The 23546-nt window shown below is 59.1% G+C and overlaps 9 protein-coding genes across 9 annotated transcripts; 4 read left to right on the top strand and 5 right to left on the bottom strand.

Moving 5' to 3' along the window:
- Positions 1-44: 44 nt before the first annotated feature.
- BDZ90DRAFT_229226 (hypothetical protein) lies at positions 45-664 on the top strand. The gene has a single exon (XM_025504975.1). It carries the CDS (start codon positions 265-267, stop codon positions 544-546), a length of 282 nt encoding a protein of 93 aa, XP_025364816.1. The 5' UTR covers positions 45-264; the 3' UTR covers positions 547-664.
- A 298-nt stretch (positions 665-962) lies between these two features.
- On the top strand, positions 963-2290 carry BDZ90DRAFT_6971 (hypothetical protein). The gene has a single exon (XM_025509788.1). The coding sequence runs from the start codon at positions 1049-1051 to the stop codon at positions 2207-2209; it is 1161 nt and encodes a 386-aa protein (XP_025364815.1). The 5' UTR covers positions 963-1048; the 3' UTR covers positions 2210-2290.
- A 457-nt stretch (positions 2291-2747) lies between these two features.
- On the bottom strand, positions 2748-4941 carry BDZ90DRAFT_229223 (replication factor-a protein). Its single transcript, XM_025504974.1, has 4 exons — positions 4846-4941; positions 4619-4762; positions 2979-4551; positions 2748-2894 (listed from the first exon to the last, which is right to left on the bottom strand). The coding sequence occupies exons 1-4, from the start codon at positions 4886-4888 to the stop codon at positions 2762-2764; spliced, it is 1893 nt and encodes a 630-aa protein (XP_025364814.1). The 5' UTR covers positions 4889-4941; the 3' UTR covers positions 2748-2761.
- Positions 4942-5137: 196 nt separating this feature from the next.
- On the top strand, positions 5138-8407 carry BDZ90DRAFT_229222 (hypothetical protein). Its single transcript, XM_025504973.1, has one exon. The coding sequence runs from the start codon at positions 5210-5212 to the stop codon at positions 8075-8077; it is 2868 nt and encodes a 955-aa protein (XP_025364813.1). The 5' UTR covers positions 5138-5209; the 3' UTR covers positions 8078-8407.
- A 103-nt stretch (positions 8408-8510) lies between these two features.
- Positions 8511-9614, top strand: BDZ90DRAFT_229221 (DUF775-domain-containing protein). The gene is made up of 2 exons (XM_025504972.1): positions 8511-9245; positions 9323-9614. Exons 1-2 carry the CDS (start codon positions 8681-8683, stop codon positions 9460-9462), a joined length of 705 nt encoding a protein of 234 aa, XP_025364812.1. The 5' UTR covers positions 8511-8680; the 3' UTR covers positions 9463-9614.
- On the bottom strand, positions 9578-10467 carry BDZ90DRAFT_229220 (S13-like H2TH domain-containing protein). Its single transcript, XM_025504971.1, has 2 exons — positions 10380-10467; positions 9578-10218 (listed from the first exon to the last, which is right to left on the bottom strand). The coding sequence occupies exons 1-2, from the start codon at positions 10422-10424 to the stop codon at positions 9619-9621; spliced, it is 645 nt and encodes a 214-aa protein (XP_025364811.1). The 5' UTR covers positions 10425-10467; the 3' UTR covers positions 9578-9618.
- A 201-nt stretch (positions 10468-10668) lies between these two features.
- Positions 10669-14815, bottom strand: BDZ90DRAFT_229218 (hypothetical protein). Its single transcript, XM_025504970.1, has one exon. It carries the CDS (start codon positions 14620-14622, stop codon positions 11107-11109), a length of 3516 nt encoding a protein of 1171 aa, XP_025364810.1. The 5' UTR covers positions 14623-14815; the 3' UTR covers positions 10669-11106.
- Positions 14816-15000: 185 nt separating this feature from the next.
- BDZ90DRAFT_229217 (hypothetical protein) lies at positions 15001-16267 on the bottom strand (the record flags this gene model as incomplete). The annotated part of the gene is made up of 3 exons (XM_025504969.1): positions 15852-16267; positions 15485-15769; positions 15001-15408 (listed from the first exon to the last, which is right to left on the bottom strand). Exons 1-3 carry the CDS (start codon positions 16239-16241, stop codon positions 15004-15006), a joined length of 1080 nt encoding a protein of 359 aa, XP_025364809.1. The 5' UTR covers positions 16242-16267.
- A 407-nt stretch (positions 16268-16674) lies between these two features.
- Positions 16675-22329, bottom strand: BDZ90DRAFT_257289 (hypothetical protein; the record flags this gene model as incomplete). The annotated part of the gene is made up of 1 exon (XM_025507937.1): positions 16675-22329. One exon carries the CDS (start codon positions 22327-22329, stop codon positions 16675-16677), a length of 5655 nt encoding a protein of 1884 aa, XP_025364808.1.
- Positions 22330-23546: the final 1217 nt, after the last annotated feature.

The raw sequence follows: 23546 nt of genomic DNA, 5'->3' as shown, positions 1-23546 counted from the left end.
GGGCCAGGGTCAATGTTCGGCGAATTTGAGACTCTCTCGTTGGAGACTTGGAAACAGAGATGAGAAGAGCTTTCCTTCAAGACCACGTTTGTCATCCCTGAGACTATCTTGAGGACCGTGAGGACTCAGCATTATTGCAGCTGCAAAGGTCTGCTTTGCTACTCTTCTACTTTTCAGGACATTCTCCTCTTCAGTCGAAACCCCTAAGGCAGCCCAACACCGGCAGCCCTCCAGGACCACGCTGCTTCTTCCTACACTGGTAGCATGTCCTCGTCCTCAAAGCACCAGCAGACCCTCATGCCGACCCCTCCCTCCTCCGGCCAGGCAAGCGCCATCGCCACCCCCAACCCAATCTCCAAGACTCCGCAAGCCGACCGCGAGTTCAAGGAGATGGCAGAGGCGGCTGCGAGGAAGAATGTGGAGCGTGAGACTTTTGGCTATGGCTTGCACTCTCTGGCGCTGCAGATCAAGGATCCGGAGAGGAGCCGCTGGTTCTATACGACCGTGCTCGGGATGGAGGTGGTCAGGGAGACGGAGATTGGGTGAGTACGAGCCTGGCGGCACCCATAGCGCGTACGCTGGTAGCTAACAAGCTGCCATTACGCTGCCCCATACCCGCAGAGACGTCAACATGATGTTCCTTGCCTTTCCAAACCCGCCAGACTGTGAAGATCCCGACCTCGAGTTTGGGCAACGTCGCGGCCTCATCCAGCTGGTCCACGTCGCGGGGAGCGAGAATCAGTCCAACTTCCGTGTCAACGTGGTGACGCCCGGCTTCTGCCATACATGCGTATCCGTTCCCGACTTGGAGCAGGCAGTGGAGCGCTGTAGACGGTTGGGGGTCAGCATTCTCGAGGAGGGGAGTAATGAGCTCGGATACGGGGCGATCGCTGATCCTGATGGGTACGTATGTCGGGCGAACGATGAAGAGACTCGGACCTCGTAGCTGACAATCCTTTTCTCCTCTTGCACGTCCAGCTACCCGATTCAACTCCTGCACTGCCAGATCGACCAGTCCGTCGCCCTGCGCCGTCATCTCGAGGAGATCATGTCGACCACCAACGCCTCAAGCACCGGCGGCTCCCCCTCCACCTCTTCCAATCGCCGGCCTTCGGTCTTCTCCTCGCACAAAGACATGTCCCTCGATGACCTTACGCGCAGCATCAGCATCTCCAGCTCGGCGGCAGTCAACGGCTTCCGAGGTGGCAGCCCAAACCTAGAACACCCGCATTGGCTCCAGATGAGCAGTACGAACGGGAGTAGTGGACCAGAGGCTCAGGCGAGCAGCTCACGGGCTGAAGCGTCTAGCTCTGCACCACTGCCTTCTCCAGGCCTTGCTGAAGACTGCAAAGGCAAAGGCAAAGGCTCTGCTTCGAGCCCTGCAGCTCAGCCTGCAGCAGGCTCCTCCTCATCACCCTTCTCCTCCCCAGGTCCCTCCGGTCTGCCTGCCCACGTCACCGCCCCCTCGAAGAAGCATCGCTCCCCAAGCCACGGCAGCATCGTCCGTCCCGGGGCTCCGACTTCAATCAACCTCTCTGACCTCACATCGGGCAAGGCCTCTTTCGGGGGCCAATCACGCGCACACCGCCCACGCAAATCGCAGAGCAGCATCCTCGTTGCTGCGTCCGAAGGTGAACAAGGGGCGGGCAGCACCAGCAAGGGCGCCGCGAGAAATAAGCCGCCAAGCTACGAGCATGCCACCGGCCTGCCCAACGGTCACGACAGCAGCAGCAGCGGCGTTGTCGGCTTGGGAGATGTCACAAGAACAGACACTCGGTCCGCGGTCCCGACTCCCGAGACGAGCCCGCAGCCTAGCAGGCGCACAAGTACCACTTCTCCTTCCGGTCACGCGAGGCAGAATGGCTCGAGCAGCGCATCTCAAGGAAAGGCCAATTCTCGCCCTCAGCATCATTCACCCGCCCTCTCTTCGTCGTCCCCCACTCCCCAGGTGCATCAGGGCAAGATACGGCCCGATCACACCACCTCTAGCAGCAGCTCCTCCTCTTCCTCCTTCCCTTCGCTCGCCGCTCTTACTGGTAATGCAGGGGGAAGCGCATTGCGTAACTTTAGGATGAGGTTCGGAAGGTCGAGTGGTTCGAAGAGGGTCAACGATGCGGATGAGGATGGAGCGTCTGGGTCTGGATCTGCGCACACGCACGCGGGTGACGGTGACAAGAAGGATGAAAAGGAGAGAAAGGGTACGATGTGAAGTGGCGAAGCGCCAAATGGTTTCTTGGAAAGAGGAACGCTTGGCATCAGCATACACGCACCAGCATCGCCAGAGAACCGCCGTACCGCCTTGCTAGTCCCTTCATCGACCTCACGCATCATGGTCGCGTTAGTCACGTCTGGATGAGTTGTCCTTCTCATCTCACCGCCATGCACCCTTCAGATAAACTTGGACATTACCCCTCTTAGCGCTCGGCCCCCCTCCCCCTCCCCCCCCCCCCCACCCCTTCACCTCTTTCCATGTCATTACTCTATCCCTCACGCCTACGCACCAATGTATCTCGTCCTCGACCCAGTCACCCCTCGTACTTTTCATTGAATGTGGATCAGATTGCAATGGGTCACGTTGGCACAAAGGGAAAGTGAAGTGAGAAAAGAGAGGAAGGTCGCGAAGAAAGTGAGAGAGAGAGACGATTGACACCGATGGATGCCGCTGACGAGCATGTTGAGGTAGCTACCTCGCTACTCCCCACACTGGTCCCATCGTCGGTATAGTACACTGGGAGAAATCGAGAGCGCCCGCCACGCCACCCTACATGAGCGCCTTGATGTCGTCCGCGAGCTCATTTGCCGCTGCCGACCAGTCAACGGGCGTGGCCTTGGTCACTGTGTATCTCACACGCGTCGTGTCATTGAAGGTGTCCTGCTTGGCTCGGATGTTGAACCTGCGTAGTCGATAGGGGATAGTCAGCTCATTTGCTCCTCCGCGGCAGGGTCGCCTTGCCTGCTTCACTGTCCCGCCCACTCACATGTAGCTCCTGTTTGTGGCCCGGTGCAGCGCAGCAACAAAGTTACTCTCGCTCTCCGTCTTCACCGCCTCCAGCTCGCTCGCAGTCTGACCGATCAAAAGCTCGCCAATCTCGTTGAAACCACTCAGCCAGATTCCATCCGTGTGGTCCGCGACATTCGCCGCAAGAATGTAGCGGTACTGCGGAGCAGGGTAGGTGGTGTCGCACTTCTCGCACCTCCAGCTGTTCTCATCCTCCATGACCACCTTCTTGTTGCAATTGGCCGATGGGCACGCGGGGTAGGAGAGGCCCTCTTGCTTGATGTACACGACCGTCGCTCGAATGTTGAAGTAGTCGGGCTTGTCTCCTGACATGCCCAACCCTTGCTCTTTCGCTTGGGCAATGGTGCGACGCTCGTTCTTGTTGGAGCCGGCAGCTCCTCCTGCTCCACCACCAGCGCCCAGGCCACCCAGCCCTGCTCCGGCAAAGGTCTTGAAGTTGCCCGCTGCTTGATTTCCCTCGCTATCGTACCACCCTCGAAGGCCGTGTGCCTCCGGGATGTCTGGGTTGACCATCATGGACGAGGACGAGAACATGGAGAGGGATCGCCCACCGAAGTCGCCCACCTTGACACCCTTGAAAGCGATGACGGGCTTGTCCAGATTCTGATCAAACTGCTCCGCCGTCCTGCCCCACAGGGTGAGGCGCACGCTCATACCACTCTGGTCGACGAGGGTGAGCTCTCTTTTGGTGATGGGCTTCTGCGATGCCTTGCTGATGATCTCGGCTACATCGCCGATCTCGTCGATGATGCCGATGACGTCGCATGTCTGATTGGGCTCAACGCCATCCAGCTGGTCGATCTGAACGAAGGCGTACTTGACCTCTGGCACATCAGCCGCGTCCAAGCACTCTTCGATCTCGGTGTTGTTCTCGAATGCAATCTCGTACTCGTTGTTGAGGTTGCTGAACTGCTTCTTGGCAATATTGACCCGGGCTTTGCTGATGTAGTAGACTTTGTTCTCCTGCAGCAACGGGTAGAAGCGGTCAACTGCGTCGTTGAAGCCCGTAGCTTTGATCTCGCCAGACTCGTCGAGGAGGTTGACGGAGAAAAGCTTGCCCTCGCCACGTTGGTTGGACCAGTGCTTGATGTCCGACTTGAGCGTCACGCGAGCCTTGATGGTCCACTTGTTCTGATAGGGGGAGAGACCCTCGATTGGGTAGACGGGAGCGCCGTTGGCCATGCTTGGGCCTCGCGAGAGTGGCTTCGTGCCTCCATTGCCTGAGTTGGTACGCGACGGCGCAGCGCCGCCCGCCTTGTTGGCAGCAGCCGGACCAGCAGTAGAGCCATTCGACCCACCGCCATTGGCGGCGCCACCAGCAGCACCAGCACCACCATTCGCTGCAGCCGTCTCCCAATTGGCTGGGTCACCCAGGCGCTCGCCCAGAGGAGCACCAAGAGGCTCAAGGCCGAGGAGGATGAGGATACGTCGCTGCTGCACGCTGTTTGCGACATACTGCGTTACACGGACGACGGAGTTGCGGTCGATCTGACCGCTCTCGACCAAGACCTTTTGCTGAGTGGCGAGCATGGCTGCGCAAGAGAGGGGAGGTAAGTGTCAAAGACGCGAAGCCTACAGTTGTCCGCCACTCGTGCTTACCTTGGGCAAAGTGGATGCCATCGCTCAAGATGACGCGGTATCGGTCGCCCGCTCCTGGCTGACTAGTTGCGATTTTCTTGATGCTCAGAATCTGGCACACAGCCTCCTCGGGTGGCACAGCCTCGGACGAGTCAGTGGTACGAACTGTCGCGTGCCAGAGGCCAGGAAATGAGGATAATGCAGCGTGAGTGAAAGGACAGTCTTCACGCCATGCTGCGCGCACTTACGCATGCGGTCGATGGCGCCTGCATTGAGCTTGACGTCAGTCATGATGAGCTGACAATGGGACAGTGATGATGGTGAGGAGGCGAAATGGATTGGAGTTGGGAACGAATGCTCAGCAACGCTTCGTCCTCCCTCGCCGCCTCTCCGCGTCGGTCGTGTCAAATGGGCCTGCCTTGCCTTTCCGTCACCCTGGACGCGACGGACCGATTTCAAGGTCCGACTGCCACGCGAGGAACACAAAGAGTTTGAGCTCGGCGGGCGTCGATTGGCGTCGACAGCACATCTTGGCAAAGGAGCGACTTGACTGCGCACAGCCCATCTTGCCATCTTGCCTTCTTGCCATCACCTCAACACCACTCCGTCACGATGAGCGGCAATAGCGGTGGCTCGCCTCGACACTTGCCACAGCATCTCCATCGCCACAACCAGAGCGCGGACTCGCTGGGCCTGGCTCCCTCAGCTCAGCGGCTTGCCTCGCCGCCCTATGAGGGATTCCCTCCTGGCTACGCAAGCAGATCCGACATCGGCGCAGCATCGTCCTCATCGCAGAGCCCAGACTCTGCCGCCGCTCGCGAAAAGTCTTATGGAGATGAGACTGCTGCAAGGCTTGACGAGTATGGCTATCCAGTCGAGAAGAAGCTGCGTGACCATGCTAGAGAGGGCGACGACATGCGTGCAGGCCGACAGGAGCAAATCTCGCACAGCAACCAGGCATCGACTTCGACGGCTCCCCCTCAGTTGCCTCGTATCGCCGTCACCGATCCACTCCACGACATGCGCACTCGCAACCTCTCCAAGCCAGAGTTTGGGCTCAGCGAGAAGTCAGACTACCCTCCCGCATCTGGCTACACCACACCTCGCCCAAATTTCTCTCGCCGTGGCTCAGAGGCCTCGATCAACACGCAGTCGGAATTCGGCTACGATGATTTCGACTGGTCAGACGATGAGGGAGTCGAAGAGACCCTTCGTGCAGAGAAGAAAGAGGAGACTGCCGCTCGCAAGGTTCGCAGCAAACGACTGAGCCCCTGGAGCATCGGCCGATGGCTCCTGACCTCCTTCCTCGGCAACCTCTTCATCTCGGCCGTTCTCGTGGTTCCTGCCATCGTCATGCAATTCGTATACCGAAATGAGGCCACCGACGCAGACAGGGCCCACCGCGACTATGTCACAGACAATGTTCAGGCTTGGACAATCTGGGCATCCTTCAACCTCTTCATGTCTTGGGTCTTCCACATCCTCGTCGAGATTTTCCCTCGCATTGCTCTGGCTGTCGTCGGTTTGATCTGGGGACGCACCAATCAGGAGGCCCTCAACGCCGCCGAGTACTACTCTGCGCAGAAAGGCTACATCAAGCCCCTATTCTACGCAGCCTGCTCGTGGGCCTCATTTGCCATCCTTATGAACAGCATCTTCCATCTCTACAATCACGCTCACCCTCAGACAGAGAGTCGTGCACCCTACCTCTACCGCCTCTACCAGGTCGTCGAGTTCTTCTTCTTTGTCACCCTTACCATCTGTGCCGAGAAGATCATGATCAAGAACGTGGCCCTCAGCTTCCACAAGTCGGCTTTTGCTGAGCGTATCGGAGACGTTACCAAGGCGCTCGAGACCTTTGACCACCTCAAGGACTATCGCCCCAAGCACAAGGAAGGCTCTAGGGGCTTCAGGCTCGGTGGCGGTCGCTCGCCCTCCGGCCTCCCCGGCCTCACAATGTCGGCAGGCAATAGCCCAATGCCTATGGAGGGCGACGAGCGCAGTGGCTCTGCGTCACCGCAGCGAGGCTTCCCCTTCAACAAGAACAAGCACTCTGCGAAGCGAGCACAGACGACGGATCCCAACATGACGCCTCCGGAGGGCATTTATCCACCTAAGGCTGGCAAGGCCCATCCTCGCGCTGCAATTAACAAGGTCAAAGAAGCTCGAGGAGTCGCGCTCAAGAACATCAAGATGACGGCAAGTTCAGCGAGCAAGCTGGCTCGAATGGCCATGCAAGACCCACTTGCTGCACTGCAGAGCTCAGAAGCAGGAAGTCTCGCCGACATGAACTCGCCCGCCGACGCCAAGAAGCTGGCCAAGACGATTTTCAACGCCTTCCGTGGACGTCATCACCGCTCGTACCTGATCCTGTCCGACTTTGAGCCCGCCTACGCCACTGCGGCTGAAGCTCGCGAAGCCTTCTCCGTGTTTGACAAGGACGGCAATGGAGACATCTCGCAGATGGAGATCAAGAATTCAGTCATGACCACGTACAAGGAGCGTCGCCACCTCATGAAGGCCATTGGCGACACGAACCATGCCGTTGCTCAACTCGATCTCATCCTCTTCCTCATCGCCTGCGTCATCATCATGTTTGAAGCCTTTGGCATCTTCAACGTCAACGTTGGCAAGACGCTCACCACCTTCTACACACTGGGTATTGCCTTCGCCTTCGTCTTCAAGGAGTCGGCGCAGAATGTCTTCGATTCGATCGTTTTCATCTTCGTCACTCACCCAATGGACACGGGCGACCGTATTCAGCTGGGCGATGCTGTCATGTGTGTCAAGAAGATGAGCCTTCTGTCCTCGGAATTCACCCTGGCCGATGGGACGGATATGTATGTGGCCAACGCCGTACTGGCCAACATGATGATCGTCAACTTCCGCCGCTCGGGATATCAGTGGGAAAACTTCCTCATTCAGGTGGACCTGTCCACTTCCCTCGACCAGCTTGATGCTGTAGAGCGCGACATGTGCCACTGGCTCCAGACAGAACCGGACCGCATGTTCGAGCCCTCGACTGCTTTGGTGCCGCAGGCGATCACCAACATGCGCTCCTGGGAGATCTCCTGCGGTATGACGCATCGCGCCAACTACCAGGACTGGGGAGCAAGGTTCCACCGCAAGAATGCGTTTGGCGCAGCGCTCACTTACTACCTCAAGAAGCACAACGTCCGCTTCGTTCAGCCTACCCAGCCCATCGTTTACCTGGGAGGGCAGGGCGCCCCTCCTCCTCCTGGATACGAGGATGCTACGAGGTCTGGGGCTCACGAGGACGAGGAGGAAGAATACGTCATGGACGACTTTGAGACGCGCGACACCCTCGCCGCCACGACGGCCGGTGCAGCTACGTCCGCTGTCGCGCACAAGCGTCCCAACTACATGGGCTTCACCCCGCCTGACGACGTGGATGACAGCACGACGAGGCAGAGGAGGACGAGGATGAAGGGCGTCACCCAACAGGGTGGTGATGGATGAGCAGCGTGGCCTCAGCGCCGACATCCGTCTCCTCACCAATCGTTCATCTTTTCCCCCGCCAAAAATTCAATTCAGCACAACGACCGCATACATCTCACGAACAGCACCATCACCATACCGATTGCTCATCAACATCATCAATTGCCTTTCGCGCCGCTCGCCAGGAGGAGCTGGCTCTCCTCAACCTGCGTGCGGAAATTACCTCTTCCTTCCCGCCTTTGCCGCTCCAGCGTTCCCTACCCCGGGCAAACAGATGTAGCGACGCTTTGAGACTCGATTTAGATAGAATTGCAAATGTCATTCGAACAGACAGTTGTTCCTTCCCCCCCTCTCTCGTCAATGTGTGTCAGGACCTCTGAGTGAAGGAGTGCGTGCCTCCTCCCTCCACCCTCTTCGCCGCGTCCGTGCATTCATTCGCGATCGGTCGCGTCTCCTTTTTCCATCCTTCTTCCGTCCGTTGATTCATTCTCGCAGCTACCAGGTAGCCTCGTCTTACTGGTACTGGAGTCTCCAGGTCATCCAGCACTACCATCTCTGCCCTGAACGATACCTTCTCTGTTCAAACCGGCTCGAAGTCCCTCCTTCGCCCCGACCCACAACAGAATGTTTTTCATTCTCACCCCCGGCCGGCTGCCCCTCACACCCACCTCTTCCAATGCAACGCAGGCCTCACCCACCCACCTCATCTTCACGCTCGACAGGGCAGACCAGCTGAACCATGTCGTCGTCTCGATGACGGGGGAGACTCCCTTCCCTGATGGACTGGGAGCGACGGTTCATCTGCAACTGCCGGATCCAAGTGGGTCTGGATCTGGATCTGGATCCAGCACGTGTGGCCAAGGGTGGAGATTACTGGGCTCCTTGACCAATGAGAAGCCTAGCGCCATCTTTAGGATCAAGGGACTGGACAAGGTTGGCGCACAACAGCAAAGAGGAGGCGCAGGCATGGGGAATGCGACCGCTGGAGCGACGGTGGGGAATGTGGCCAGCTTGGGCATCAGCGTCGAGCCTCTGGAAAGTGTGCAGGCGCAGATGGCTACTCTGCCAGCAAGTGGTAGTAATGGCGCAGCGTCAACGGCAGAACCGCAAGGCCAGCTAGTGAGGGCAGGCCAGCCACCCGCAGCTGCGCTTGACCCTCAATTCGCGTTGGCGCTGGCACCTAAGATTGGTGAGCTCTACGATCCTCCTCGCCTCCCACTTTTTGCTCAAGGAGCTGACCTCATTCTGTTCGCTCCATCTCGCAAGCCAACAACATTTTCTCTTTCCTGTCCTCGTTCGCACCGGATTCGGCCCATCAGACGGTGCCGCTGTTACAGAAGTGGTTGGAGCAATTCGAGCGCAAGCTGAAGATGCAAGGCGCTGCCTTCTTGGAGAGGCAGGGTTGAATGCGGGAAATGGGAAGTGGTAGCGACGTCTGGCGGACCTGGTTGAGAAGATGAAAGAGGGGCAAGGAGGGGGGCCGACTGGACGTGCAGGCGAGGCAGACAATATACCGTACGAGCTCAATGATGACGTTTCGTTGCAGCATTGCAAGCCTCTCTCTATGCGATTGACGGCCTCCAGCTCGACCTGAACAGCGCCGACGGCGACGATGCCGCTGACCCTCGTGACCATGGACTCGGCGGCAGCATCTCTCTAACACTCATTGTCTCTTGTGACCTCACCGCCTCCCTCGCTCCGTCGCCAGCGGTAGTCGCCATTCCCCTCCTCTCGATCCTGTTCAACTTCTTGGCCGTCATGGCATTCGTGCTCGTCCTCTGTCCCCTCACCGGCAGACCCTGCTGATGACGCTTCCCTCTGTACGTGCCAACAGCACGATGATGCGCAATGTTCGCTCTGAGGGCACGACGCAGCTCCGAGTCGACTACGAGGGATCGCAACGGGTCGGCAGAGGGGTCTGCGGCTTGGGAAGGGCGCCAGACGTTTGAGGAGGAAGATGCCTCAGAGGAAGATGTGAGGGGCCCCCTTGTCGGGCTGGAAGGACGAGCAGGGATTGATCCTGGTGAAGAGAGGTAGGCGCTCAGTTGTGTTGTTTGAGCTTCAGTAAGGTCGCCTACACGGCAGGAGTCGTGCACTTGGAGTCGGGCGCAGAGGCGGGAGGAGAGGGCCGTTGACAGGCCGTAGAAGACTGTCAGGGCGGCCTATGGGAATGGAAAGGGCAAAAGAAAAGGGGCAAATCAGCATATAGGTTGATGAGAATCGATGGGAGCAATGAGAAGGCGATGTCCAGACAAGAGGGAGGCGAGCAATTTCTCCCTCCCTCTCGCCAGCCAGCCAGTACTCATCTATTTCCAAGGCTCACCTTGACCTTCTGGTTATCCGGCATCTGATGGCCAAGCAAGAACATGTTGACGGCCAATCTCACTCAGATAAGTAGGAGAGTGTGAGAGTTGACGATGGTATTGAGAAGCGGAAGAAGACAAGCGGAGCGGATTAGGCTGTCCCACTTTCGTCCGTCCGATCTCGCGCGGCTGAAACCACGTGGTTAGCTGGGAGGCAGAGCGAGTGTAGCGTACGAAGGCTGCTTCTGGGTCAGCATGTAAGGCAGAGCAGAGGAGCGTGCAGGATCCGTTCATTCAGGCACAGACAGTAATGAGGAAAGATCAGTGATTTTCTGGTCTGATCACTGGTCAAGAGTGTCAGGAAAGAGCGCAGAGGGAGATAGAAGAATGGAGGGCGCGGACCAAGGAATACTGAGCTGCTGGTAGCGCTCCGCTCAGGGACCCTTGCTCGTTCATTGTGCCGTTCGAGAAAGCAATCGACTCAACTCGCTCTTAGTCCGCCCTTGCTTCTCTCTAACGAGCGTCACTCATTGCCTTCATCCCGCTTTTCAGTCAGCCCTGTCCACACGCAAAGGAAGGCCGGCTGTGGGGCCGCTGCAGTGCGGTGATGCGAGCGAGAGCGCTCGTCGGCGCGGATGGCCTATGCCTACTGCCGTTGCATACTCAACGGTCTTGTTCTGCTGACTGTTATAGAGCCTTGATGGACGAGAGAGAGTGTCAGAGCCTTTGCTGGCCCGCATTATCTCCTCAGCGATCAAATGGCTGCTGCTGAAATTGACTGTAGGGCTGGAAGTTGCGGTACTGGCCGTAGATGCCTTGCTGGCCGTAGAGCCCTTGCTGCTGGCCAAAATGCTGCTGTGATGGAGTCTGAGACACAGGCGGTGTGTCAATCGATGCCCCCCACGGGTCACCTCGTCGCTGCGCCGCCGGCTGGGCGAATGGGCTACCAATCGCTCCATGCTGCCCCGGCTGGCCTTGTTGCTGGCCATACATCTGGCTTCCCGGAGCGGCAGAGAACCCCTGAGGAGTAGCAAATCTCTCTGGACTCGCAGCACCGCCCATAGCGATACGCGAAGGCGAAGCGCTCCCTCCCACCTCTCCCGGCGTGGGGGCCCAGATGCTTGCAAGGTTCGAGTGGGAAGGTTGCTGCTTGTGATGAGGGTAGGGAGGCGATTGTACTCCGCCGAAGAGGAGGGAAGGACCCGCGGGCGATGAAGACGATGGCCCGCTGCCAATCGCGCCAAAGGCGCCGCTGTTTGAGGCTGAGGTATGAGCAGGGCTTGCACTGCTACCGGTCGGAGTGCCTCCGCCTTGCAGCATGTTCAGGAGGAGGTCTTGAGCGGTACGCATCGAGGGCTGCTGGGCGGCAAGGACTTGAGGTGGAATCATACCGCCCGGACCGCCAACGGTCAAGGCCTTCTGGAGATGGTCCATTCCGAATGCATTGCGAGAGGGATTGGAGGGAGGTGACGTGCGCACCTGCTGCTGCTGGCCCTGCTGAGCAAAAGGACTACCCCCAGGTGCGGATGAGAAGCCCTGTTGAGTAGATGCAGGCGCGTGAGTCGGCGTTCCCTTCCCGAACGCTCCCTTCGGCTGCCGTCGAGCAGCCACAGCTGCCGGAATCAGTATCTCGTCGTCGTCTTCGTCATCGTCAGAAACCAGCCCATTGGGCAAATGATGGCCACCGCCTTGCATCTGGGCCCTTTGTTCCGCTACGTGCCGCATAGCCATATCCACCACGTCCTCCGTGGACGAGCCGAGAGACTGAGCGTCGTCCGTACCCGTGCCCGCGCCTGCTGCTGCTGCGGCGGCCATGGAACGCAGTGAGGCCTGGACCTCGTTCGCAGCAAACGCCTCCCCACTGGCCGGGTGTGTCGCAGGCTGCTGCATCCCCGCCTTCCCACTTGGATCAACCCTGAATGTTCCTCTTGCATCGTCGAACAAGATCGGACTTGCCTCGCTTTCTGCCACTACTTTCGCATCTACCAGCAGGTCCGCGATCCGCATTAGATGCTCCTCGTTCGGATGTCTCTGCCCCCCTTGCCCCTGCGCTCGGCTCGGTAAGTCGTGTCGGGCAGCCGCATCGTCCTGCGTGAGCATCCCGCGGCGCGTGGGTACAAAGCCTCGTAGATCGACATCCTCCTCCAGGGACAGGGAGGCGGCTCCGGCGGGTCCTACTGTTCCGAGTGAGGGGAGCGAGTCGAAGGGGAATGCAAAGCGTAGAGTGTTCAAGCACTCCACGTATGAGGACCAGAAGTCTTCGACACCTTGGATGAGGGAAAGCTCCGCGGTCGCTCGGGTAGCGAGAGTGGTATCTGAGCTGGACGAGCCGCCCTTGGTGGTAGCAGGATCCGCAAAGCCCTCTGCCGCACGAGAAATGCATCCGCTCTCGCATCGATCAATGTAGTCCAGGTGGGCTTTGACCCACTTGCTTGAGATGCGAAGCGCAGGCAGGACGCGTCGCATGACGGCTGTCATGTGCTTGGCAACTCCTCCTTCTGCTAGAGCAGCTGATGAAGGAGGGCCGCCATTGCGGGATTGTATTGTGGGCTGCATGTGCACCTTTGCATCCTCGATGGCCTGTCGAACCTGTGTTGCGCAAATGTCGAGAAGAAGACGAAAAACGCCAATGGCGTGGTGCAGGAGCTGCAGCTCGATACTGAGGGCCAATTTGGGGTCTTGCTGCTGCGACTGCTGTTCCTTTGTTCCGTGGCTAGATGCCCCATGCTTGAGCGTCTGAGTGCGCCCGTGATCCACAGATCGACGCCAAAGTCTCGCAGACCACGATGCGGCAATGCCTACCACGACGACGCGCACAATGATGTCCGTCGACAGGAGCTTGTCCGACACGGCTTCTCCGAACGTTTCGAGGAAGCGCACGGCCAGGGTAGGTAGGGAGGTGAAGGACTTGTGCGTGAAGAAGAGGCCCTGCAGAACGACAAAGTCCTTTGTGACTCGGTGCTTGAGCTCATTGCTTGAAGGGCTACGTCGCCTAGGCCCTGCCCCATTGCTGCTGCCGATCGATGCCTCCAAACCTCCCGCTTGTAGCCAAGCATCAACCGCTTTACCGAATGCGGCACCGAGGTTGACCTTCGAAGTGTCGAACGGCCGCTTGACGCAAAGAGCGCGATAGTAGTGATAGACGGCGCCGAAAGTGTCGCTCTGGTAGGTAGAGACGACGGCAAGCTGGTTGGAGGGGTTGCCTTCTGAGGGGAGGAGGAGACGGGCAGCCTCGTAGCAGACGATGGCGGGAGTGAAGTCGCGTTGCGAGGTCGAGACTGCCGCGGAGCTTGGAGCTGCCCTTCGTTGTTGCTGACCGGTGCGACCGCTCCTAGGCTGTGTTGGAGGAGCTGAGGTGGGCGAATTGACTGAGGAGAGGTCCCGGTAGATCTCGCGATAGCGCGCCAAGTCACCGCAGTATAGCAGGATCTTGAAGACGATCTCAAGTAATCGTTCCTTGTGCCTAGGCAGGCTCGCAGCCTTGAATATGGCAGCATCGAGAGCTGAAGGAGAATCTGGCATACGTGCGAGGCCGGCAGGCTGCGAATCCTCTCCAGCTCCTCCAGCTCCACCCATGATAGCTCGTGGACCGACGGGGATTTTTGGTCCCGACGAAATGATGCCGGCCTTGTCTAGTGCACCCTCCGTCTCTGTGAGACGGAAGACGATGGATAGACGCTCGGCCAAGGCTTTCCAGAAGATCTCTTCCTTGGCGAGAAAGTTGCGCAACGCTTCGGCGAGGCGACTGTACTCTTGCGTCTGAGCGCGTCGCTTGCTATTCGATAATGGCGCTGTTGGAGGGGTAGAAGGCGTCTCGGCTGACCCTCGAGCTGGAGAGCTTGAACCCGAAGCAGTCTTGTCCTTGATATTGGCGGACGCCTTGATCTGCTTCTCTAGCTTTGCGAGCCTGCTACGATAGATGGCAACAACCTTGTGCGTCGTCTCAGTCCACATGCCCGCCTCTGCATTGTGTGCTTGCTTGGTGAAGGGAGCATGGAAGAGGAGGCGTAGGTAAGCGTTCCTCAGTTGATTGCGAGTGAAGGCAAGACCCTGGCCCAGGGAAGGGGTGAGGTGGACATTCTTGTCTGCCAGCTGCGTTGCCATTTCATTGCGCAGCGTCCTCAGCGAGTCGGAAGAGGAGCGGGCCGATGACTGGACAGGGGCCGCTGATGAGGCCAGTACCTCGTCCCCTCGAGATGAAGGCGAGGATGCTGCTGCGCTGCCTTGCTCATGGTGGTCGCTATCTGATGATGAAGATGACATGATGCCTCGGCTGCCTGCCAAGAAGCCAGGTGAGCTCGTAGCCCTGTTGCGTTTCAGCCACCAAGGCGAGGAGGGATGGGTGCGAATGTCGTCTTGACGAGTGTTAGCACTGTCTCATGGGCAATCCATCATCGTTGTCGTCGTCACGACGATCATAAGACTGCGTAGTGGAGATGGTCAGAGGAAGAAAGCGAGACAAAGGTGCGGCGCGTTCAATTGGGCCTCGCACAAGTCCAACGGCCGGGCGCAACTCGACTCGAGGCGGCAGCGGCGAGGGAGCCAAGGTTACGTACGGCTCAACGACGGCGGGACGACCCCTCGAGATTGTGCAGACGTAAACAAATCGAATGACATTGCAACGAGAAGCTGCACCAGGTACTCTCAAACATCGTACGCTCCATTCTCCTTCGGCGCGGGTTGCTGCTCCTTCGGCGCCCCCTCCGTCGCCTTTTCCTTCTCAGACGACGAGGACGCTGCGCTGCCTCCACCGCTGCCCCCACCTGCAGCGAGCTGCCATGCCGGAATCGCAGGCTTGCCGCCATTCGTCGCTCCCATACCAAAGGGCGGCACGGGCAAGGGTGGCGAGCCGTTGCCTGTGCGCATGGGCGAAGAGTAGCCCGAGGAGCCGTTGACGGGGCCGCTGACGCTGCTTGTCATCCCACTGGCCCCGCCGCCGCTGTTTGCTGATGACGAGGTGCGAGAGACGAGGAGAGATCGAAGACTCTTCAGCTCGCTCTGGAGCTCTGTGAGAGACGTAGCGGTCGAAGAAGAAGACGATTCGAACATCTGCGATTCAAGGGGCCAAGAGGCAACGGTCAGCGATCCGCGAGCATATACTTTCGCCCCTCACTCTTGGGCTCACCTTGGGCATATCCCTCTTCATACTCTCCACTTCCCTGGAGATCCGTTCCATTTCTTCCTTTCTCGACCTCTCCCCCGTCCTCAGCTGCTCCAGGGCCTCCTCGACCAACTTGAGCTCCGAGTCAATCGCCGACTTCTGCTGTTCTAGACCAGCCTTCACTGCGCGAGTCTCGCTATCCAGCTGAGAGAGAGTAGCAGCCACTTCATCGTATTTGGCTGTAAGGGCGTCGCGGTCTGACTCGAGGATCGTCTGGTTGGGGGGCTGAAGGTGTGGGAAGAGGTAGCGCTTTGGGGGTGCAGGAGAGGGGGGTGCCAGTCAAAGCGGGTCAGCATACAGCCATTTTCTACCGACGAGATCGGATGCTCACCCTTGCCAGCGCAATGACACCATACCCAATCGTCCCGCTCACGACAGCCATGATAAACCAATCACGCCAGTCCCTCCCTTGCGACTGATTAGGAGGGGGTGGAGGGTAGTAATACCCGGATTGCTGCTGCTGCTGAGTTCCGTAATACTGCTGAGCCTGTCCTTGATGGTACTGCTGTTGCGGCGGCCCATTCCCACCTCCTACTACTCCACTGCGTCGCAGCGCCTCGTCAATTTCCCCAGACGAGAGGCCCTTGGACTCGAGAAAGGCGATGCGCTGAGCCACCGACGACGAGGCCACCTTTGGGTCCTGGAGGAAGGAGATGGCCGACGTGATCATCTCCTGACGAGGAGCGGTCGTCATTGACGACGACGACGATGACGAAGCCATGTCCGTGTGATTGGAGCAATTTCAAGCGGCTTTGGTCGTCTGGATGGACTGGATGAAAGGCGTACGATGCGCAGCTGCGATGGAGGGAGCGGAGGCCGACATTCAGTTGGAGGCGGAGCGGCAGCAGGGCCCACGCGCCGAAGCCGATCCGGCATTGGAGCTTGCAGTCGAGGCTGGGGTGCCGGATTTGGCAGCCGGATCGCTCGCACCATCACCGAGCCATCCAAGACGTGAGATTTCGCCGTCGCAGCGAGGACCTAAAGTGACAGAGAGACGTGGGCATTGAAAGTAGGTTCTGAGGTTCTGAGATACATGTGAACGAGCCGTCGAGTACGTCGTGTAAAAAAAGATCTGGCCACTGCTGCTGCTGCTGCTGCTGCTTCGCTCGTCTACTCCGCCTGCTTCCTCCTTCGAGTCTTCCATGTCCGCCCTTTTAAATGACTGAAGCATTCTGCGTGGGACGAACAAAGTCTTCATGCTCCTCGCGGAGCATCTCATCGAAGCGTGCACTCGGATCTGGCGTGTTGTCCCCACTGGGTCTCGCGCTCCCACTCGCGCGATTGGCGGACGAAGCCGCATTGGCAGTGCCACGTCCACCGCTACCATTGGCATCGGCCAACGATCGTCGCTGTGCCTCTGCCAAGTCTGCCGCCTCCCTCTGTTCCTCTTGCCTTGCCGCCGGCCTGTTTCTCCTCCTTCTTCTTCGCGGCAATGTAATGAACTTGGGCATGGCTCTGCTCTCCAAGTCCTGCGAGATGTTAGTGGCAGCCTGGAGTGCCTCGATCCAGTCTACGACATGCCTGTCGGACACGGTCTGGAGAAGGAATTGCTCGCCCTCTGCTCGCACGCGCACTACATGGCGACGCTTGAAGTAGTCGGCCGCCAGACCGCTCTCGGCGCCTTGCAATGTGTAGTTGCGGACGAGGCCACCGTTGCGGTCGTGCGAGTTGGAGCCGAAGGGCAGATTACTGCTTTGCACCTTGTCGATGAGGCCCGAGCCAGGGTTCGAGCCTGCTCCTCCATTGCTCCCATCTTCATTGATGGGCTCGCGATGCACATGAACGCCGCTCATGCTGCCCCACTGAGCACTAGACCCATTCGCGCCAGCCCCGCTCGCGCCGCTGAGGTCGTTGCGGAAGACCTTGAGGCAGGTACCGTGCAGCACAAAGTACTGACGCTTCCAGCTTCGGTCCTTTGCCTGAATACCCGGTGCACTGAACTCCATCTTGCGGGGCAGATACCCCTCAATATGCACTGCACAGCCATACTTGGGGAGCTTCTCTCGCCCTTCCTCCTCTCGAGGGTAGATCATCTGCGGGCCCTCTGGTCGGCGGTGAATGATGGCGTACGCAGGTGGCGCGGCGGTCATTTCGACCATGGAGCGACGACGCTGTACTCCAGCTGGTGCAGAGTCAGCGAAGTTGCCTGTCGATGGGGTAGGAGGAGGATACATGGCCCAGTCTGGCGTTGCGAGGGGAGCTGCCTCCCCTGCAGGCGTCTTCGCGGAGGTGGGACTCAGTACTCGCCCATCGTCCTTTGACTGCTGCTTATTCTGCCCTGCATCGAGCTCTCGATGTCGAGTAGCACTCGGAAGATCGATGAGCGAGCGAGACTGCTGCGAGTAGAGGCCAGGTCGGAAGTTGTTGTCGCGGCTGCCTTCCATCTTTATGCCAGGAGGACGAGCGACTGCAGGCGATGACCCTTGAGATGGGGACGAGGGCGAAGCAATGCTGTTGGTTTGGCTGCCTGGAGCGCTCGGCTGTGGCAACATGAGGTCTGCCATTGAGATGGGTCGAGGGACTGGAGGCGATTGTTGACGATCAGACGGAGGCGAGATCTTGGATGAGCCTGCTGCCGTTGAAACCCGCAGAGACGATGCAGGCGAGAGAGCCGGGGATAGGGTCGATGCTCGCTCCGGTTTCTTGGCCTGCAGAGGATGCATCGGCGGCAGAGGTGGTGCGGGGATTTCTCTGCCTGGCGTGGGCAAGACTCTCGCTGTTCGAGAGCTCGCAGACGAAGTAGCGCGATTTCGACTGATGATCGACGGGGACGGCGGCGGAGCATTGTCGCTCTGCATCGTAGAAGAAGCTGCACTCCTGCTCGTCGCGGGACGCGAGTTGAAGTACGATGGCTCGCTGGCCGCAATTGAGGCGCCGGGAGTGCGATACCCAGCTGCATTGCTGGCGATGGGTGTAGGCGTCTCGAAGGGCGTCTCGCTAAAGCGTGTCCATGACTGGCGGCCAGCGACGCTCGTGTCGTCGTCGAACGCTTGCGGTTGCGGCGCATTCGCAGCGGTTGTAGCGGCAGCTGGAGCGGCTGCACTGACGGGCGTAAAGGTTGGTCTGGGAGGCAGAGCGATGTCGCCAGGCCTGTTGGCACGGTCGCCTGTGGCGGAGAAGGACGAGCTCAGAGGCTCCGACGTGAAGAAGGAGCCTGGCATGGAAGTATCGATGGGGTCCAACATGGGCGGGCCGTTGCGAGCGCGACTCGAGTCAACGTCGCTCGACGTCTCATCTGGATCATGCTCGCCATCGGTGTCCGTCTCAGACTCCTCGTCCTCCTCGGTAGCGACGTCTTGCGTTTCGTCACCGCTGCTCTCTGCAGAGTCGTCCTCGCCGCCTCCGCCATCACGACCACTTCCTGCTCCTCCTTGGCCACCACCATTGGGTCCCGATCCACCTGTCCCGTCGCGGTCGTGATTGCCATTGCCGCGTTCGTCACCACCCCCACCCTGTACAATACGCATCGAGTTGAGACGAGGCATCTGCGAGATCCCGTGACTACCTCGTCCAGGTCGGCGAGGCGGTTGCGCAGATGATGCTACGACAGGAGCAGGGTACTGAGGCAACGTCGCCGAGCTGGACGGAGCCTGCTGAGAGGCAATGTTTGGCTCCTCATCTTGGGACATGGTCTCCTGTGCATCACAAAAGGCCTCTCCGTCTACGGTCGTGTTCTCTGACGAGTCGTGTCGATTCTCATCTGATCGCTCCGCTCTATGCTTCACAGCTGACTGATTAGGCAACGAGACCTCACCAAGACATCCCGGAACAGCGTCTGTTGTCGGTGATGTCGAGCTCGTCTGCTGTGTATTAACACTAGCCGTCGACTGGTACGAGTGAGGACCAGACTGCGCCGGCGAGCTGCATGAGCTTCTCCCATCGGCTGAGTACTGTCGTCCGACATCGATGAGGGGCGCAGGCTTGTCCAAGGGTCCAACGTCGTCGTCGATGGGCTGAGCCGCGCCACTGCCACTAGCGCCAAACTTTGTTGACCATGCAAAGGGAACTCCGTTCGCCGAGGAAATGGGGAGGCCTCTGCTGCTGTCCTGCGCTTCCACAGAGGCGGCATCCTCTTCGACACCCTGACGAGAGCGTTGGACGGGCCCGAAGGCTGATTCAAGAGTTACTCGAGCCTGCTCCGCAGTGGGCGTCGGATCGTCACCCGCCGGTGATTGGGAGGGCGCTCCCGCTGGGATGGTCTTGACAACGGATCCTCTGCGACTGCTGCTGCCGCCGCCGCTTCTGAGGATGACCTTCTTGAACCATGCATTAGTGTTGCTGATTGATGAGCGAGTCGACGTGGTCTGGTCGGCCTCGACTTCGTCATCATCCGCACCTCCCGAGATAGAGGCACGCGGCCTCATGAAGCTCGGACGACGCAGACGAGTGCTTGGAGTGGGATCTGCAACCTGTGATGGTCTCGAGCGGAAGAGAGACATCGACTTTCGCCCTCCTCGTGCCGGTGCATCAGGTGGGCCTGGCAGGGCGACGATACTCGTCGTGTGTCCAGCAGCGTCCATGCTCGTTCTCGAGAGCTTCGGATCTGCCGTTGCCATGGCCGTCGATGTGAGGTTGTGAGATGATCGACTTGCCCAACCTCTCATCTTGTTGCCCAACTTGCCTCCTGCTGTCCCTGTGCTGCCTCTGCGTACATCGTGCCCTGTGAAGCTGACACCACCCACGGCGGAAGGCGGGTGTACGACGCTCATGGCGGAGCCTACACTCTCTTCGGATGTATCGAGCGCGGAGAGGTCTGCAAAGGACGAAAAGCCTGACGTTGACGTCTCGAGGTAATTATGGCCAGGCTCCTCCTCTGGGAGAGGCGGCGCTGTAGCAATTTGACTGAGAGAGGGTTGTCTACTTGCTATACGCTCTTGGGCTGAAGTGAGATCGAATGAGACGCGAGCTGGACTGCGAGATACTGGAGATGTGTGCGTGGACTCGCTGAAGTCGTAGCTGTTTGATGCTGAGGATCGTTGTCGTCGGTGATGAAGCGAGGGATTTGATGCTAGCGGCTCGCTGATGCCAATGCAGCTGGTGATGGGCGATGAAGATGGTGAAGATGCTTGTAGCTGAGAAGATGAGTAGCGAGGGCCAGCTGCTGCTGCTGCTGCTTTTGATGATGCCAAGCTAATTGGCCCGCTTGCTCTGCGGCAATTGGCGGCGTGCTGTGCAAGTGGCGGTGATGATGATGATGCTGATGATGATGACACCCACGAAGACGAATCAATCTCTCTTGACAGCGGCGGCGGTGGTGGCGGTGATGATGCTGAAAGAGATGCCGCTGCTAACGATGATGAAGGAGGAGAGACTGGAGAAGACGCCGAGGCCGACGACGTTGCTATGATTCTGAATGGTCCTTGCTGCGAAAGCGAAAGCGATTCTGAAAGGCCCGGCGGAGACGGTGACCCAGTCGTGCTGCGACGCTGACTCTCGTCGCCTCCTTCGCGCATGCCGTTTTGGCCGATCGTCCCGTCGTCCGGATTGCTCACTCCGCGGTCGACGTCGACGACGCCATCTCTGTCTCCTCTGTGGAGCCCTTGTCCAAAGGGGCGAGCAGGGCGGGCTTGGGGGCTGTCGCTGCGAGTCGTCGAGCTGCTAGTGCTGTCCGCGCCGACGCTGTTCTGCTGCCTCTGGTGTGGGGCCGCTGCGTCAACTCCGCTGCCGACTGCACCACTCCCACCACCCTCACCCTGACAACCAGCGCCTGAATGTCGCCCTGATCGTCTGGCTGTGGCGGCCAAGACAGCGTCAGGGTTTCCAAGCTTTCCGCTGGTGTTGAATTGCGAATACGAAGTCGCGGGCGCAGATGGCGGCGACGCTGACGTGCGCGTCATCGACGAGGAAGAAGAGGAAGGCGGTGGAGCAAGTGGAGCAACTGCAGCTGCGGAATCTGTGATAGCGAGAGCTGACGTCGATGCGGAAGCTAGAGAAGCAAGAGCAGAGGGAGAAGATAGGTCGCCTCGATGATCAAAGCTCGTCGTCGTGGACGAAGACGAGGCAATAGCAACATTATCACGGGATTTGAAGGCGGCTGCTAATTTGCCCAGCTGTGGCATAGACGCTTTGCGCTTTGCCGTCTTGGTGTTGGACCCAATCTGCTGCTGCTGCTGCTGCTGCTGCTGCTCGGGCGATGAGGAGCCAAGAGCTGCTCGTAGGTTGGAGCGAGAGAAGGATCGACGATGTAGAGGGAGTGACGGCGATGTCGGTGCGTTGCTCTGCGACCGGGCTACGGCATCGATGAAGCCAAAGGACCGAGAACGAGCTCGTCTCGAGGCAAAGGATGTAGTAGGCGATGATCGAGTAGCGCTCAGCGCTTCGCCAGCTTCGTACGTGGGCGGCGAAGGGAGAGGAGGCGGCGAGATGATGTGGGCTGTGGACAAGCCAGCAGGCGCAGCCCACTCTTCGAGGTCCTCGCTGACGGCAGTCGGAGGCCTCTGAGTCTTGTTGAGGTGGCTGATGGAGCGTAGCAGCTGGCTGCGCTCCCGCTCGTGGCGGATGAGCTCGCCTGCCGTTCGTCGGACGACGGTCGGACTGGTGCTACTGTCATCGTTGCTGCTGCTGTTGATGCGGCGAGCAAGGCCCGATGGTAGCCTCAAGGTCGAAGACGATGAGGTCGGAGGAGGGGCGGTAACGGTGTCTGCGCGCTGCCGTTGGTGCGAGCGCGAGTTGCTGTTGTTATCGCCGCCGCTGCGTCCAGTAGCTTGACGCAAGTCTGCTAGCTTGGCGCCGAGGTGATCGTCTGGTCCAACCATCGAGCCTGCTGATGATGGCGGACGAGGCCCTGTCGACACAGTGTCGGCGGGCATTACTGCGAACGGGCACCGAGAGAACGATATGGAGAGGCAAGATGAGGAGGACGAGAGAGGAGAAAGAGGGCGCTAGAGCGCACGATGGATGATGAGAGAGAAGGTAGAGTGAGAACGGAATGCGAGTCCGACGTGGAAGGCTCGCAAGGAGTATGGAGGGAAGGAAGCCAAGTCGCAAAAGAGATGCCCAGCGTAAGGGCAGACTCGCCTCGTTGTTGCTCTCTCCGGTTCGCGGTCGTGTGCTATTGTCGGCGACGACGGGAAGAACAATGAGGCGCTGACTCCAACCTTTGCCCTTTTGCGAAGTCTGGCTAGCTTGCGTCTAGCGGATCGGTCGATTTTGGGAAGGGGTCCGACCGCCCGCACCGCGAGACGTTGGACGTGAGAGAGGGTGCGAGAGCGAGTGAGATGCCGGACGGTGCTGAGTGATCTCGGCTTAGCGAGGCTTAGCAGCGAGGGAGCAAGAGCTCGTCTATGCTGGTAGAGTAGCACCTCGACTACAGAGAGAAAAGCTACACGAGGTGGTGCTGGTCCGGCGGCCCAGGGTGAGCGGTGAGCCGGGGTGGGGTGGCTGAGAATTTCGGTCGTCCGTCGTTGGATTGAGTGTTGCTTGCCGGCGCTGGTGCTGCACCTCGACGTCACTGGAGCAGGGCTGGTGCGTGTGTGACTCTTTGAGTGACTGCGCTAGAGAGTGACACTTTAGATGCCGAGTTTTCCACCGCTTTAACACGCTCGCTACAATTGCCCAAATGATCGACAGCGACGGCGGCGTACGACACAAATGAATTGCGCAAAGCCTGCGAGAGGAAGATAGAGTGGCCCAAAAATTTGCTGCGAAGTCAGTGCCCGGGCAGGAGCAGCCAGTGCCCGGGCAGGAGCAGCGGCAAAGGCAGGCGAGTGCGCCGGGCAGTGTTGTATTCGAATGAAAGCAATCTCAGCCGTGAACGACAAAGCTAATTGCCGTCCCTCAAGCTGCCGAACCTTGAGCCAGACAGGAGGAGGGGAGGGATTGCGGTCCTTTCTTTCTGTGAATGGCCGCTTCCCGCTTGAACCAGACTGAGGGTGATCGACGACAGCGGGTGAGGCAGCGAGCGGAGAGCGGATGTGGCGGAGGCTCGTGAGTGAGGGACTGAACCCTGACTGCCCACCAGATAGCCGCGGGTAGTAGTAGTCGAGGGCGGTGCGATGTGCTCGAGCGGGATCGTGAGCGGAAGCGG

This window comes from Jaminaea rosea (assembly GCF_003144245.1).
Source record: "Jaminaea rosea strain MCA 5214 unplaced genomic scaffold BDZ90scaffold_1, whole genome shotgun sequence".
Taxonomy (NCBI): Eukaryota; Fungi; Basidiomycota; class Exobasidiomycetes; order Microstromatales; genus Jaminaea; species Jaminaea rosea.
This window is presented reverse-complemented; position numbering and strand designations above follow the sequence as displayed.